The following is a 14863-nucleotide window of genomic DNA, read 5'->3' on the forward strand; positions in this document are numbered from 1 at the left end:
TTCCTACATTACAACAGTACCTACGCTTCAAAAGTACTTCATTGGCTATGAAGCATTTTGGGATGTCCTGAGTTTGTGAAAGGTGCTGTATAAATACAAGTTTTTTCTTTCCTTTAATACTGAGCCAAACAATCCAATCTACATGCCTGTTCTTACCAATTTATTGCACCCCGCCTTTCACACACAAAAGGGGGCTGAGAAACCTGAACACTCTGAGTACACTGTTGGAAAATGGGCAAGTAATCCCGTCGAATAGTAAAGAAGAAAGACTTGCATTTATATAGCACCCTCAGGACATCCCAAAGAGCTTTATAGCCATTGGAGTGTAGTCACTGTTGTAACATAGGAATTGCTGCAGTCTGTTTCTGCACAGCAGGATCCCACAAACAGCAATATGATGATGACCGGATCATCTATTTTTTTAGTGATGTTGGTGGAGGGATAAATATTGGCCCAGGACACCGGGGAGAATTCTCTTGCTCTTCTTATACGGAGTTAAGTCACCGACCAGCCATGATCGCACTGAATGGAGGAACAGGCTTGAGGGTTAAATGGCCTCCTCCTGTTCCTATGTTCTTCGAAATAGTGCCCTGGGATCTCTTAGGTCCACCTGAGAGTGCAGACAGGTCCAGGTTTAACATCTCATCTAAAGGACGGCACCTCCGACAGTGCAGCGCTCCCTAGATTTTGTGCTCAAGTCTCTGGAGTGGGGACTTGAAACCCACAGCCTTCTGACCCAGAGGCGAGAGTGCCGCCCCGGGCGGGCACAATGCAACCCAGCATCAAAGTGTTAACTTGGTGGAAGACGTGTCCACTCAGTCAAGCTCCCGCCCCTTTCTCCTGACTGACGTGTGGCCCGTACCAATGCATGCGTGTGTTGGCGGACAGCCTCCCTTAGACAGCGCAGCGCTTGCAAAGTCCTGGCGTGTTGAGCATGTCATTGTGGAGAGTGGCAGGGCTGGGAGGACCGCTGCAGAATGGGAGAGGAGTAGCAGAGGAGCTCTGCAAGGGGGGCGGCTGCTCTCATCGCCTTTGATTTGTTTCTGTGTGTCTACATATAACCAGTTTACCGATCGCGTCCTCCTCCACCGGACTGCGCCACTGCTGCATCTGCTGCTCCTGAGAGATGTCGCCCGGGACCCGGGGCTCTCCCGCGCTACACCCGCGGCCGATGCTGCTTCTCCTCGCCTGCTGCCTGCACCCTCTCAGCGGTGAGTACCCCGGGCTCTGTCCGCCTCTTCCCCTCCCCACCGCCGCCGCACGCAGGGAGCTGTCCGGTGCTGAAACTCCCCGCGGCACGCACGGAGCTGTCCTCCGGCGCTGGGTGCTGAAACTCCCTGCCGCTCGCAGGGAGCTGTCCGCCGGCGCTGGGTGCTGAAACTCCCCGCTGCTGGTGCAGCGAGCTCGCCCTGCTATCCCCTCCACCTCATTTCTCTAACACTTTCTGCTCAGGATTCTAAAGGTCTGATTCATTTCATCTCTTGGCTGTGCGAGGAATACTTTATTAAAGTGTGTGTTCCTTTTTATGCGGACTCTCTCCTTCCTTCGTTTTTCCATCCATCCCTTTGTCCAACACTCCATCATCTATCCTTTCTTACATTCTCCCTCTCTCCTCTCCCACACTCACTCTCTCTCCTCTCCTACACTCTCTCTGCTCTCCCACACTCACTCTCTCCTCTCCTACACTTTCTGCTCTCCCACACTCACCCTCTCTCCTCTCCTACACTCTCCTCTCCCACACTCACTCTCTCTCCTCTCCTACACGTTCTCCTCTCCCACACTCACTCTCTCCTCTCCTACACTCTCTCTCCTCTCCCACACTCTCTCTCCTCTCCTACACTCTCTCTCCTCTCCCACACTCACTCTCTCTCCTCTCCTACACGTTCTCCTCTCCCACACTCTCTCTTCTCTCCTACACTCTCTCTCCTCTCCCACACTCACTCTCTCCTCTCCTACACTCTCTCTCCTCTCCCACACTCACTCTCTCTCCTCTCCTACACCCTCTCTTCTCTCCCACACTCTCTCTCCCACATTCTCTCTTCTCTCCTACATGCTCGCTCTCCCCTCCCACACTCTCTCTCATTTTCCACTCTACTCTCCCACACTCTCGCTCCTCTCCTACACTCTCTCTCCTCTCCCACACTCACTCTCTCCTCTCCCACACTCACTCTCTCTCCCACATTCTCTCTTCTCTCCTACGTTCTAGCTCTCCCCTCCCACACGCTCCCTCATTTTCCACACTCTACTCTCCCACACTCTCGCTCCTCTCCTACACTCTCTCTCCTCTCCCACACTCACTCTCTCCTCTCCCACACTCTCGCTCCTCTCCCACACTCTCTCTCCTCTCCCACTCTCTCTCCACCCCCACACTCTCTCCTCTGCCACACTCTCCTTTCTTACACTCCCCATCTCCTCTCCCAGACTCATCTCTCCTACATTCTCAACTCCCACACTCTCTCCTCTCCCACTCTCTCTCCTCTTCCACTCTCACTCTCCTCTCTCACACATTCTCTCTCCACTCTCCCACATTCTTTTTCCTCTCCCACACACTCTGTCTCCTCTCCCACACTCTCTCACCTCTCCTACACTCACTTTATCTCCTCTCCCATTCTCACTCTCTCTCCTCTCCCACTCTCACATTCACTCTCTCCTCTCCCACACTCTCTCACACTCGCACTCTCTACTGTCTCACACCCACCCTCTCCAATGCCAAGATCCTGGTTAATTCTCTCACTTTAGTTCTGTAATCCCTTGAGTTTATGAGTAAGAAATGCTGATGTTATCCCCTGTGTTGGACTTTAGTGTGTTGACACCTTCCTCTGATGACTATTGGTCGCTATATATTTGGGATGTTCCCTTCATGGCCAATGCTGCTGTGTCTCACTGCCAGTCGAGTCTCAGTGATACCGGTTATATTTACAAGTCTATTTAATTAGCTGAATTTATGAGCTTTTACTTGAGTTGCTGATGCCCCTGTAGGTTTCTCCCTCCCTTCCTTGCCGCAGGTTCCTGACAATGCATCAGCCTTGTGAATTTGTACTGAAAATACTGCCAAACCCAGCATTTTGAGGATATATTTGGCAAATTTTACAATCGCTGTCATTTTACAGGATTCTGTCACTGAATCCATCTGCCTGATTCTCTGCCTTCGTTTGTCTGTCTATTCATGCATTTGTCTCTCATTTTCTGTTTGTGTGTCTCTGCTTCTCTCACTATCTATTTGTCTGTCTCTCTAACCCTCCATGTCTTTGTATCTATCTCTTTGTCTCTATCTATTGGTCTGTCATCTCTTTCTAAATTCATCTGCTTTCTCTCTGTCTAGTTCATCCTTTATTTTGCACTTTCCTTGTAAATTGTACAGTTGGTTGGGTTCTCTCTTTCTGCCTCTATTTCTGTCACTCTCTCTATTTCTCTTTGCCAGAGTCTCTCTGTCTCTATATCTCTCTATCTCTGTCTACATCTCTGTCTCTGTCTATCTCTGTTCCTATATCTCTCGGTCTGTCTCGATCTCTATCTATATCTCTACCTTTATATATCTGTCTATATCTCTGTCTGTATCACTGGCTCTATCTGTCTCTATATCTATCTCTATATCTCTTTCTCTCTATCTCCATCTCTATCCCTATTTCTCTCTATTTCCTATTTTTCTCTTTAAATTTGAGTTAATTCAGCCAGTCTTCTTGCTGTGATTTCTCTCACTGCCTGCTCTCCTTGTTCATCCCCGTTTCCATTTGTCCAGCTGTTCTTTCTCTGTCAGTGTGCCTATGCTTGCTGCCCTCCATCTTTCATAGGCTGCCTTCCTGCTGTCTGTTGCATGTCTGTACTGATGGTATGGCTGTTGAGGGGGAACATGCTGGATTGTGTGCGAGGAATAATCAGAGGTCCCAGAGCCAGAAGTGTTCGCCTCCCAACGGTGCTACTGGTTTCATGAGATGTACAATTCTCTCTTTCTTTATCCCCCATTCATATTCAGTGAACAAACCAAAAAGGTTTAATAGCTTCTCCTTATAATATTCCTCAGCCTTTGTCACAGCCGCCCTTGCAGAGTGTAGGTATTCATGTTCCTGTAGCAGTGTAGCTGAGGCAGGAATAGTCGTTTCACACCAGACTTTGTATATTTGATCTCTGTCTCTGCTTTCTTTATATTGCCAATCATGTTCTCAATTTATAGCCAGTTCCTTCTCTCTCTGTCGGAATATTCACCTGTCAGATAACTCTTTGCTCCTGATATTCTCTCCATTATGTCTATTGTGCTCCTTGTCCTTTGTGCTTTTACTATATGGAGATTTCATGTGTCCTCTGTCTTTGCTTTTTGCTGATCTCTCAATTTGGTCTATCTCAGTGTTTGAACCAATCTCTTATTCTAATTCTCTCTCATGACACAATTTCTCTGTTATTCCCTTCCTTCAAAATTTATGTCTTGAAGAATTCAAATGAGATAACTTAGATAATACTTTGCAAAGCAATGATTTATTTTCTGTTTCTGTATCCACCTTTCTCTGCCTTTACTTTTGCTTTCAAAAAGGGGCAGGTTTGTTGTCCTTAATAATTAATCTGTTCTATTTGGTAATTTCTCTCAACAGCTGCCTTCTCTTCCTCTTTTGATATTTTGTCTATCCGTCTCCTTCTCTTGTTTTCCTTTGCACGTCTTTCTCTCTCTCTGTTTCTGTGCAGCGTTTGCCTGTCTCTCTATCTCTTGCCCTCTCTCTCTGTCTGTTTCTGTGCTTGTATCTGCCATTCTCTCTATCTCTTTCCCTTTCTCTGGGTCTGCTGGTCTCTCTATCTCTTTCCCTCTCTCTGGGTCTGCTGGTCTCTCTATCTCTTTCCCTCTCTCTCTGGGTCTGCTGGTCTCTCTACCTCTTTCCCTCTCTCTGGGTCTGCTGGTCTCTCTATCTCTTTCCCTCTCTCTGGGTCTGCTGGTCTCTCTATCTCTTTCCCTCTCTCTCTGGGTCTGCTGGTCTCTCTATCTCTTTCCCTCTCTCTCGGTCTGCTGGTCTCTCTATCTCTTTCCCTCTCTCTCGGTCTGCTGGTCTCTCTATCTCTTTCCCTCTCTCTCTGGGTCTGCCGTTCTCTCTATCTCTTTCCCTCTCTCTCTGGGTCTGCTGGTCTCTCTATCTCTTTCCCTCTCTCTGGGTCTGCTGGTCTCTTTATCTCTTCCCCTTTCTCTCTGGGTCTGCTGGTCTCTCTATCTCTTTCCCTCTCTCTGTGGCTCTGCAGGTCTCTCTATCTCTTTCCCTCTCTCTGGGTCTGCTGGTCTCTCTATCTCTTTCCCTCTCTCTGGGTCTGCTGGTCTCTCTATCTCTTTCCCTCTCTCTGGGTCTGCTGGTCTCTCTATCTCTTTTCCTCTCTCTCTGGCTCTGCTGGTCTCTCTATCTCTTTCCCTATCTCTGTTTCTGTGCTTGTATCTGCCAGTCTCTCTATATCTTTCCCTTTCTCTCTCTGTTTGCATCTGCCAGTCTTTCTCTTTCTGACTTGCTCTTTCTGTGTGTCTCTCTCTCTATCTTCATCTCCATCTGATTATTCCAGCACTGGTCTGCTGCCTGTTTGGAAACCATGTTGCCAATGTAACTGTGTGAAGTCAGGCGTCTGAGACAAGGGTTAGAAAAGTAATGGATGCCTGAGTGTACTCTACTGGGGTATTGTTGCTGGGTGAATGCAGCTTTGGTGCAGCTTTGTTTGATAATGCTCCTGTGAAACGCCTTGGGACATTAAAGGCACTATATAAATGCAATTTGTTGTTGCTGGTAGTAGAAACATACTTTTTGAAAGTTCTGGTTGGTATGTCAGTGTAGGTGGTTTTATACAGCTCGTGTTACAAGTGTCGGGGTTTGGCCGGGTGTGAGGGAGGTCCTCAGGCACAAGTATTCATGGGCTACTCCACCTGTTCTGGGCAGGTTGTTGGATTGATTGTTCTTGTACAACTGGCTGGTGGATTCCATTCTCTGCCTATGGTCATTCTGGCCCTCTCTGTGTAGGGCTGCACTGGTGGGGTGTTAGTGAGGGTGGGACTTGTGCGGACCTCAATAAAGGGGGTTCAGACTACTTGGTCCTACTTCTAGGCATCCGCAGCTTGCCTGATTTATTCTGTTGCGGCCCAAGGACTAATTTACTTCTGTCCGGTTTGGGGGTGTTAAGGAATTTCGGTCCCAATGTTTGTGCCTAGGCACTCACTGAACAGTAGGTTTCCATCACATGACTTACAATCCGCTGCCTGAAGAGCTGGGAAAATGAAAATGAAATCTGCAAAAGTAATTTTCTTTGCAAACCCTACTTGGCATGATAGATTAGCAGAGGTGTGAGCTTTCTATCTTCCCGTGGCACGGTCGCAGGTGAACTGTGAAGAAATTAATATTAAAGGACTGAATTCTGGCATGTGGGAATAGAGGATATTCAAATCTGGGCCACGGCTTCCCACCGACTGAGAGTGCAGGATTGAGATTTGTCAATGAATCACACCAGCTTCTAAATACATTCTCAATGGGGCTCTCTGATTTATGAATGGGCCATTGAGATTTCTGAGTGTGACCATTGTGATTTGTAGGTGGTGCATTGTGTGTCACTACACTGTCACTTCAAACACTCCCAGGGCAGGTACAGCACGGGTTAGATAAAGAGTAAAGCTCCCTCTACACTGTCCCACTAAACACTCCCAGGGCAGGTACAGCATGGGTTAGATAAAGAGTAAAGCTCCCTCTACACTGTCCCATCAAACACTCCCAGGGCAGGTACAGCATGGGTTAGATACAGAGTAAAGCTCCCTCTACATTGTCCCATCAAACACTCCCAGGGCAGGTGCAGCATGGGTTAGATACAGAGTAAAGCTCCCTCTACACTGTCCCATCAAACACTCCAAGGGCAGGTACAGCATGGGTTAGATACAGAGCAAAGCTCCCTCTACACTGTCCCATCAAACACTCCCAGGGCAGGTACAACACGGGTTAGATACAGAGTAAAGCTCCCTCTACACTGTCACATAAAGCACTCGTAGGGCAAGTACAGCATGGGTTAAATACAGAGTAAAGCTCCCTCTACACTGTCTCCATCAAACACACCCAGGTCAGGTACAGCAGGGGTTAGATACAGAGTAAAGCTCCCTCTACACTGTCTACATCAAACACTCCCAGGGCAGGTACAGCAGGGGTTAGATAGAGAGTAAAGCTCCCTCTACACTGTCTCCATCAAACAGTCCCAGGGCAGGTACAGCACGGGCTAGATACAGAGCAAAGCTCCCTCTATACTGTCCCATCAAACACTGCCAGGGCAAGTACAGCATGGGTTAGATATGGAGTAAAGCTCCATCTACACTGTCTACATCAAACACTCCCAGGGCAGGTACAGCAGGGGTTAGATAGAGAGTAAAGCTCCTTCTACACTGTCCCGTCAAACACTGACAGGACAGGTAAAGCACGGGTTTGATACAGAGTAGAGATCCCTCTACACTGTCCCATCAAACACTCCCAGGCCAGGTAGAGCACGGGTTAGATACAGAGTAAAGCTCCCTCTACACTGTCCCATCAAGCACTCCCAGGGCAGGTACAGCACGGGTTAGATACAGAATAAAGCTCCCTCTACACTGTCCCATCAAATATTCCCAGGGTAGGTACAGCATGGGTTAGACACAGAGTAAAGCTCCCTCTACACTGTCTGCATCAAACACTCCCAGGGCAGGTACAGCATGATTTAGCTACAGAGAAAAGCTCTCTCTACGCTGTACCATCCAAAACTCCCAGAGCAGGTGCAGCACGGGTCAGATACAGAGTAAATCTCCCTCTACACTGTCCCATCAAACACACCCAGGGCAGGTACAGCACGGGTTAGATACAGAGTAAAGCTCCTTCTACACTGTCCCATCAACCACTGCCAGGATAGTTAGAGCACGGGGTTCGATACAGAGTAAAGCTCCCTCTACACAGTCCCATCAAACACACCCAGGGCAGGTACAGCATGGGTCAGATACAGAGTAAAGCTCCCTCTACACTGTCCCATCAAACACTCACAGGGCAGGTACAACACGGGTTAGGTACAGAGTAAAGCTCTCGCTACACTGTCCCATCAAACACTACCAGGGCAGGTACAGCACGGGTTAGATACAGAGTAAAGCTCCCTCTACACTGTCCCATCAAACACTCCCAGGGCAGGTACAGCACGGGTTAGATACAGAGTAAAGCTCCCTCTACATCGTCCCATCAAACACTCCCAGGGCAGGTACAGCACGGGTTAGATACAGAGTAAAGCTCCCTCGACACAGTCCCATCAAACACTCCCAGGGCAGGTACAACACAGGTTAGATACAGAGTAAAGCTCCCTCTACAGTGTCCCATCAAACACTCCCAGGGCAGGTACGGCATGGGTTAGATACAGAGTAAAGCTCCCTCTACACAGTCCCATCCATCACTGCTACGACAGGTACAGCACGGGTTACATACAAAGTAAAGCTCTCTCTACACTGTCCCATCAAACATTCCCAGGGCTGGTACACCACGGGTTAGATACAGAGTAAATCTCCCTCTACATTGCCCCATCATAACACTCCTAGGGCAGGTACAGCACGGCTTAGATACAGAGTAAAGCTCCCTCTGCACTGTCCCATCAAACACTCCCAGGGCAGCTACAGCATGGGTTAGATACAGAATAAAGCTCCCTCTACACTGTCCCATCAAAAACTCCCAGCGCAGGTACAGCACGTGTTAGATACATATTAAATCTCCCTCTGCACTGTCCCATCAAACACTCCCAGGGCAGGTACAGCACGGGTTAGATACAGAGTAAAGCTCCCTCTACACAGTCCCAGCCATCACTGCTACGACAGGTACAGCACGGGTTAGATACAGAGTAAATCTCCCTCTACATTGCCCCATCAAACACTCCTAGGGCAGGTACAGCACGGGTTAGATACAGAGTAAAGCTCCCTCTACACTGTCCCATCAAATACTCCCAGGGTAGGTACAGCACGGGTTAGACACAGAGTAAAGCTCCCTCTACACAGTCCCATCAAACACTCCCAGGGCAGGTACAACACAGGTTAGATACAGAGTAAAACTCCCTCTACACTGTCCCATCAAACACTCCCAGGGCAGGTACGGCATGGGTTAGATACAGAGTAAAGCTCCCTCTACGCAGTCCCATCCATCACTGCTAGGACAGGTACAGCACGGGTTACATACAAAGTAAAGCTCTCTCTACACTGTCCCATCAAACATTCCCAGGGCTGGTACAGCACGGGTTAGATACAGAGTAAATCTCCCTCTACATTGCCCCATCATAACACTCCTAGGGCAGGTACAGCACGGCTTAGATACAGAGTAAAGCTCCCTCTGCACTGTCCCATCAAACACGCCCAGGGCAGCTACAGCATGGGTTAGATACAGAGTAAAGCTCCCTCTACACTGTCCCATCAAACATTCCCAGGGCTGGTACAGCACGGGTTAGATACAGAGTAAATCTCCCTCTACATTGCCCCATCATAACACTCCTAGGGCAGGTACAGCACGGCTTAGATACAGAGTAAAGCTCCCTCTGCACTGTCCCATCAAACACTCCCAGGGCAGCTACAGCATGGGTTAGATACAGAATAAAGCTCCCTCTACACTGTCCCATCAAAAACTCCCAGCGCAGGTACAGCACGTGTTAGATACATGTTAAATCTCCCTCTACATTGCCCCATCAAACACTCCTAGGGCAGGTACAGCACGGGTTAGATACAGAGTAAAGCTCCCTCTACATTGCCCCATCATAACACTCCTAGGGCAGGTACAGCACGGCTTAGATACCGAGTAAAGCTCCCTCTGCACTGTCCCATCAAACACTCCCAGGGCAGCTGCAGCATGGGTTAGATACAGAGTAAAGCTCCCTCTACACTGTCCCATCAAACATTCCCAGGGCTGGTACAGCACGGGTTAGATACAGAGTAAATCTCCCTCTACATTGCCCCATCATAACACTCCGAGGGCAGGTACAGCATGGGTTAGATACAGAATAAAGCTCCCTCTACACTGTCCCATCAAAAACTCCCAGCGCAGGTACAGCACGTGTTAGATACAGAGTAAAGCTCCCTCTACACAGTCCCAGCCATCACTGCTACGACAGGTACAGCACGGGTTAGATACAGAGTAAATCTCCCTCTACATTGCCCCATCAAACACTCCTAGGGCAGGTACAGCACGGGTTAGATACAGAGTAAAGCTCCCTCGACACTGTCCCATCAAATACTCCCAGGGTAGGTACAGCACGGGTTAGACACAGAGTAAAGCTCCCTCTGCACTGTCCCATCAAACACTCCCAGGGCAGGTACAGCACGGGTTAGATACAGAGTAAAGCTCCCTCTGCACAGTCCCAGCCATCACTGCTAGGACAGGTACAGCACGGCTTAGATACAGAGTAAAGCTCCCTCTGCACTGTCCCATCAAACACTCCCAGGGCAGCTAAAGCATGGGTTAGATACAGAGTAAAGCTCCCTCTACACTGTCCCATCAAACACTCCCAGGGCAGGTACAGCACGGGTTAGATACAGAGTAAAGCTCCCTCTGCACTGTCCCATCAAATACTCCCAGGGTCGGTACGGCACGGGTTAGACACAGAGTAAAGCTCCCTCTACACTGTCCCATCAAAAACTCCCAGGGCAGGTACAGCATGGGTTAGATACAGAGTAAAGCTCCCTCTACACTGTCCCATCAAACACTCCCAGGGCAGGTACAGCACGGGTCAGATACAGAGTAAAGCTCCTTCTACACTGTCCCCGTCAAACACACACAGCGCAGGTACAGCACGGGTTAGATGCAGAGTAAAGCTCCCTCTACACTGTCCCATCAAATATTGCCAGGGCAAGTACAGCATGGGTCAGATACAGAGTAAAGCTCCCTCTACATCGTCCTATCAAACACTCCCAGGGCAGGTACAGCAGGGGTTAGATACAGGGTAAAGCTCCCTCTACACAGTCCCATCAAACACTCCCAGGGCAGGTACAACACAGGTTCGATACAGAGTAAAGCTCCCTCTACACTGTCCCATCAAACACTCCCAGGGCAGGTACGGCACGGGTTAGATACAGAGTAAAGCTCCCTCTACACTGTCCCATCCATCACTGCTAGGACAGGTACAGCACGGGTTAGATACAGAGTAAAGCTCTCTCTACACTGTCCCATCAAACATTCCCAGGGCTGGTACAGCACGGGTTAGATACAGAGTAAAGCTCCCTCTACATTGCCCCATCAAACACTCCTAGGGCAGGTACAGCACAGCTTAGATACAGAGTAAAGCTCCCTCTGCACTGTCCCATCAAACACTCCCAGGGCAGCTACAGCATGGGTTAGATACAGAGTAAAGCTCCCTCTACACTGTCCCATCAAAAACTCCCAGGGCAGGTACAGCACGTGTTAGATACAGAGTAAAGCTCCCTCTACACTGTCCCATCAAAAGCTTCCAGGGCAGGTACAGCACGGGTTAGATACATATTAAATTTCCCTCTGCACTGTCCCATCAAACACTCCCATGGCACGTACAGCTCGGGTTAGATACAGAGTAAAGCTCCCTCTACACAGTCCCAGCCATCACTGCTCGGACAGGTACAGCACGGGTTAGATACAGAGTAAAGCTCCCTCTACACTGTCCAATCAAATGGTCCCAGGGCAGGTACAGCACGGGTTAGACACAGAGCAAAGCTCCCTCTACACTGTTTGCATCAAACACTCCCAGGGCAGGTACAGCACGGGTTAGATACAGAGTAAAGCTCCCTCTACACTGTGCCATCAAACACTCCCAGGCCAGGTACAGCACGATTTAGCTGCAGAGTAAAGCTCTCTCTACGCTGTACCATCCAAAATCCCAGTGCAGATGCAGCACGGGTCAGATACAGAGTAAATCTCCCTCTACACTGTCCGATCAAACACTCCCAGGGCAGGTACAGCACGGGTTAGATCCAGAGTAAAGCTCCTTCTACACTGTCCCATCAACCACTGCCAGGACAGGTACAGCACGGGGTTCGATACAGAGTAAAGCTCCCTCTACACTGTCCCCGTCAAACACACACAGCGCAGGTACAGCACAGGTTAGATGCAGTGTAAAGCTCCCTCCACACTGTCCCATCAAATACTGCCAGGGCAAGTACAGCATGGGATAGATACAGAGTAAAACTCCCTCCACACTATCTCCATCAACCACTCCCTGGGCAGGTACAGCAGGGTTTAGATACAGAGTAAAGCTCCCGCTACACTGTCCCATCAAACACTCCCAGGGCAGGTACAGCATGGGTTAGATACAGAGTAAAGCTCCCTCTACACTGTCCCTGTGAAACACTCCCAGGGCAGGTACAGCACGTGTTAGATACAGAGTAAAGCTCCCTCTACACTGTCCCATCAAGCACTCCCAGGGCAGGGCCAGCCTTGGTTAGATTGCAGAGTAAATCTCCCTCTGCACTGTCCCATCAAACACTCCCAGGGCAGCTACAGCACAGGTTAGATACAGAATAAAGCTCCCTCTACACTGTCCCATCAAACACTCCCAGGGCAGGTACAACACCTGTTAGATACAGAGTAAAGCTCCCTGTACACTGCCCCATCAAAAGCTCCCAGGGCAGGTACAGCACGGGTTAGAGACATATTAAAGCTCCCTCTGCACTGTCCCTTCCAACACTCCCAGGGCACGTCCATATATTCTCAATGTGTGGGTCATTGTTGATGGTTGACCCATTGACCTTCCTATCATTCATTCTATGACCATCTTCTCCTTACCTCACATCTGGTTCTTGCAGAATCCCTCCCCGGGAATATTCAGCGTGAGGTTTAGAGGCGGTGCCATAGCACTCGGCAAAATGGTGGGGTTTCGACACAGCGTCCCGTTCCTGCTGACGGGGCATCCAATGCTATCGTCCCTGGGGCCTCACCGCTGGGCTATCGGAGCACCTGCCTGTGTAGGCGGTGGACCATTTTATTACGCAAATCAGGGACTCGTGATGTATATATAAGCCCCGCGGCCGCTATTTTAGGACATTACTGGGCGGAGTTTGCGCTGCACAGGCCCTGACCAATATGAGCGGGCGGCCCAGGAGAAGCATGTTTATATTTGTGATGTTGGTGGTCGGGAGGAACGGGACTGACACCTGGACTCCCGCCGCACCAGGTCTGCCCCCTGCACGAGAACAGACAATCTCTCCAGCCCCTTCGCCCAGAACTAACCTTCTGGCAGGTGACCCCAGGGAGGGGGGTGGGGGCCCGATTTCCCCCCTCGGCCCCCGCAACCCGCTGGCTTTGTACTGACGGGTGCCGATCCTCAACATAGACTGGGCCTGCGGTCGGTATTAGCCGGCGGCTGCACTCTGCCGGTTGGTGGCGTGGAGTGCGCTCCAGCTGGGGGAAGGGGCAATCCATCCCGTCAGGGTTTGTGGGCGAGGTTGGGAGGTCTGAGTGGCTCCCTGATCCGCCCACCTCTGGTCTCTGGCTGGATTTGCCCGGCACATGGGCGTAGTTTTGGGAAGCGATGCCAGGCTGATGCTGTGTAGCACCGTTCCACACGAACCCGAACATTGTCCACCGGGGACGTGTCTTAAAAGAAAGAAAGAAAGACAGAGCCTTTCGGTTTTAGAATGTACTTTACAAATTACAGAAACAGGCCGTTCGGCCCAACTGGTCCGTGCCGGTGTTTATGCTCCACACGAGCCTCCTCCCACCCCTCTACATCTAACTATCAACTCGAGCCTCCTCCCACCCCTCTTCATCTAACTCTATCAACACGAGCCTCATCCCACCCCTCTTCATCTAACACTATCAACACGAGCCTCCTCCCACCCCTCTTCATCTCACCCTCTATCAACACGAGCCTCCTCCCACCCCTCTTCATCTAACCCTCTATCAACACGAGTCTCCTCCCGCCCCTCTTCATCTCACCCTCTATCAACACGAGCCTCCTCCCAGCCCCCTTCATCTCACTCTATCAACACGAGCCTCCTCCCAGCCCCCTTCATCTCACTCTATCAACACGAGCCTCCTCCCACCCCTCTTCATCTAACTATCAACACGAGCCTCCTCCCACCCCTCTTCATCTAACCCTCTATCAACACGAGTCTCCTCCCGCCCCTCTTCATCTCACCCTCTATCAACTCAAGCCTCCTCCCAGCCCCCTTCATCTCACTCTATCAACACGAGCCTCCTCCCACCCCTCTTCATCTAACTATCAACACGAGCCTCCTCCCACCCCGCTTCATCTAACTATCAACACGAGCCTCCTCCCACCCCTCTTCATCTAACTATCAACACGAGCCTCCTCCCACCCCTCTTCATCTAACCCTCTATCAACACGAGTCTCCTCCCGCCCCTCTTCATCTCACCCTCTATCAACTCAAGCCTCCTCCCAGCCCCCTTCATCTCACTCTATCAACACGAGCCTCCTCCCACCCCTCTTCATCTAACTATCAACACGAGCCTCCTCCCACCCCTCTTCATCTAACTATCAACACGAGCCTCCTCCCGCCCCTCTTCATCTAACTCTATCAACACGAGCCTCCTCCCACCCCTCTTCATCTAACACTATCAACACGAGCCTCCTCCCACCCCTCTTCATCTCACCCTCTATCAACACGAGCCTCCTCCCACTTTCTTCATCTAACCCTCTATCAACACGAGCCTCCTCCCACCTTCTTCATCTAACCCTATCAACACAAGCCTCCTCCCACCATCTTCATCTAACTCTATCAACACGAGCCTCCTCCCGCCCCTCTTCATCTAACCCTCTATCAACACGGGCCTCCTCCCAACCCTCTTCATCTAACCCTCTATGAACACGAGCCTCCTCCCACCTTCTTCATCTAACCCTATCAACACAAGCCTCCTCCCACCTTCTTCATCTAACCCTATCAACACAAGCCTCCTCCCAC

General features: G+C 50.2%; 1 protein-coding gene across 1 annotated transcript in view; it reads left to right on the top strand.

Annotated features, from left to right (window-relative positions):
• The first annotated feature begins 949 nt into the window (after window positions 1-949).
• tmem8b (transmembrane protein 8B) overlaps window positions 950-14863 on the top strand; it is a 292912-nt gene continuing 278998 nt past the window's right edge. The window contains exon 1 of the mRNA XM_085969962.1: window positions 950-1211. Within this exon, the coding sequence (XP_085826088.1) occupies window positions 1127-1211 (85 nt within the window). The 5' untranslated portion in view covers window positions 950-1126. The remainder of the gene's footprint in view (window positions 1212-14863) is intronic.

The sequence above is a fragment of the Somniosus microcephalus genome, chromosome 1 (genome assembly GCF_052327205.1).
Source record: "Somniosus microcephalus isolate GS21.2 chromosome 1, FLI_Smic_1.0, whole genome shotgun sequence".
NCBI lineage: Eukaryota > Metazoa > Chordata > Chondrichthyes > Squaliformes > Somniosidae > Somniosus > Somniosus microcephalus.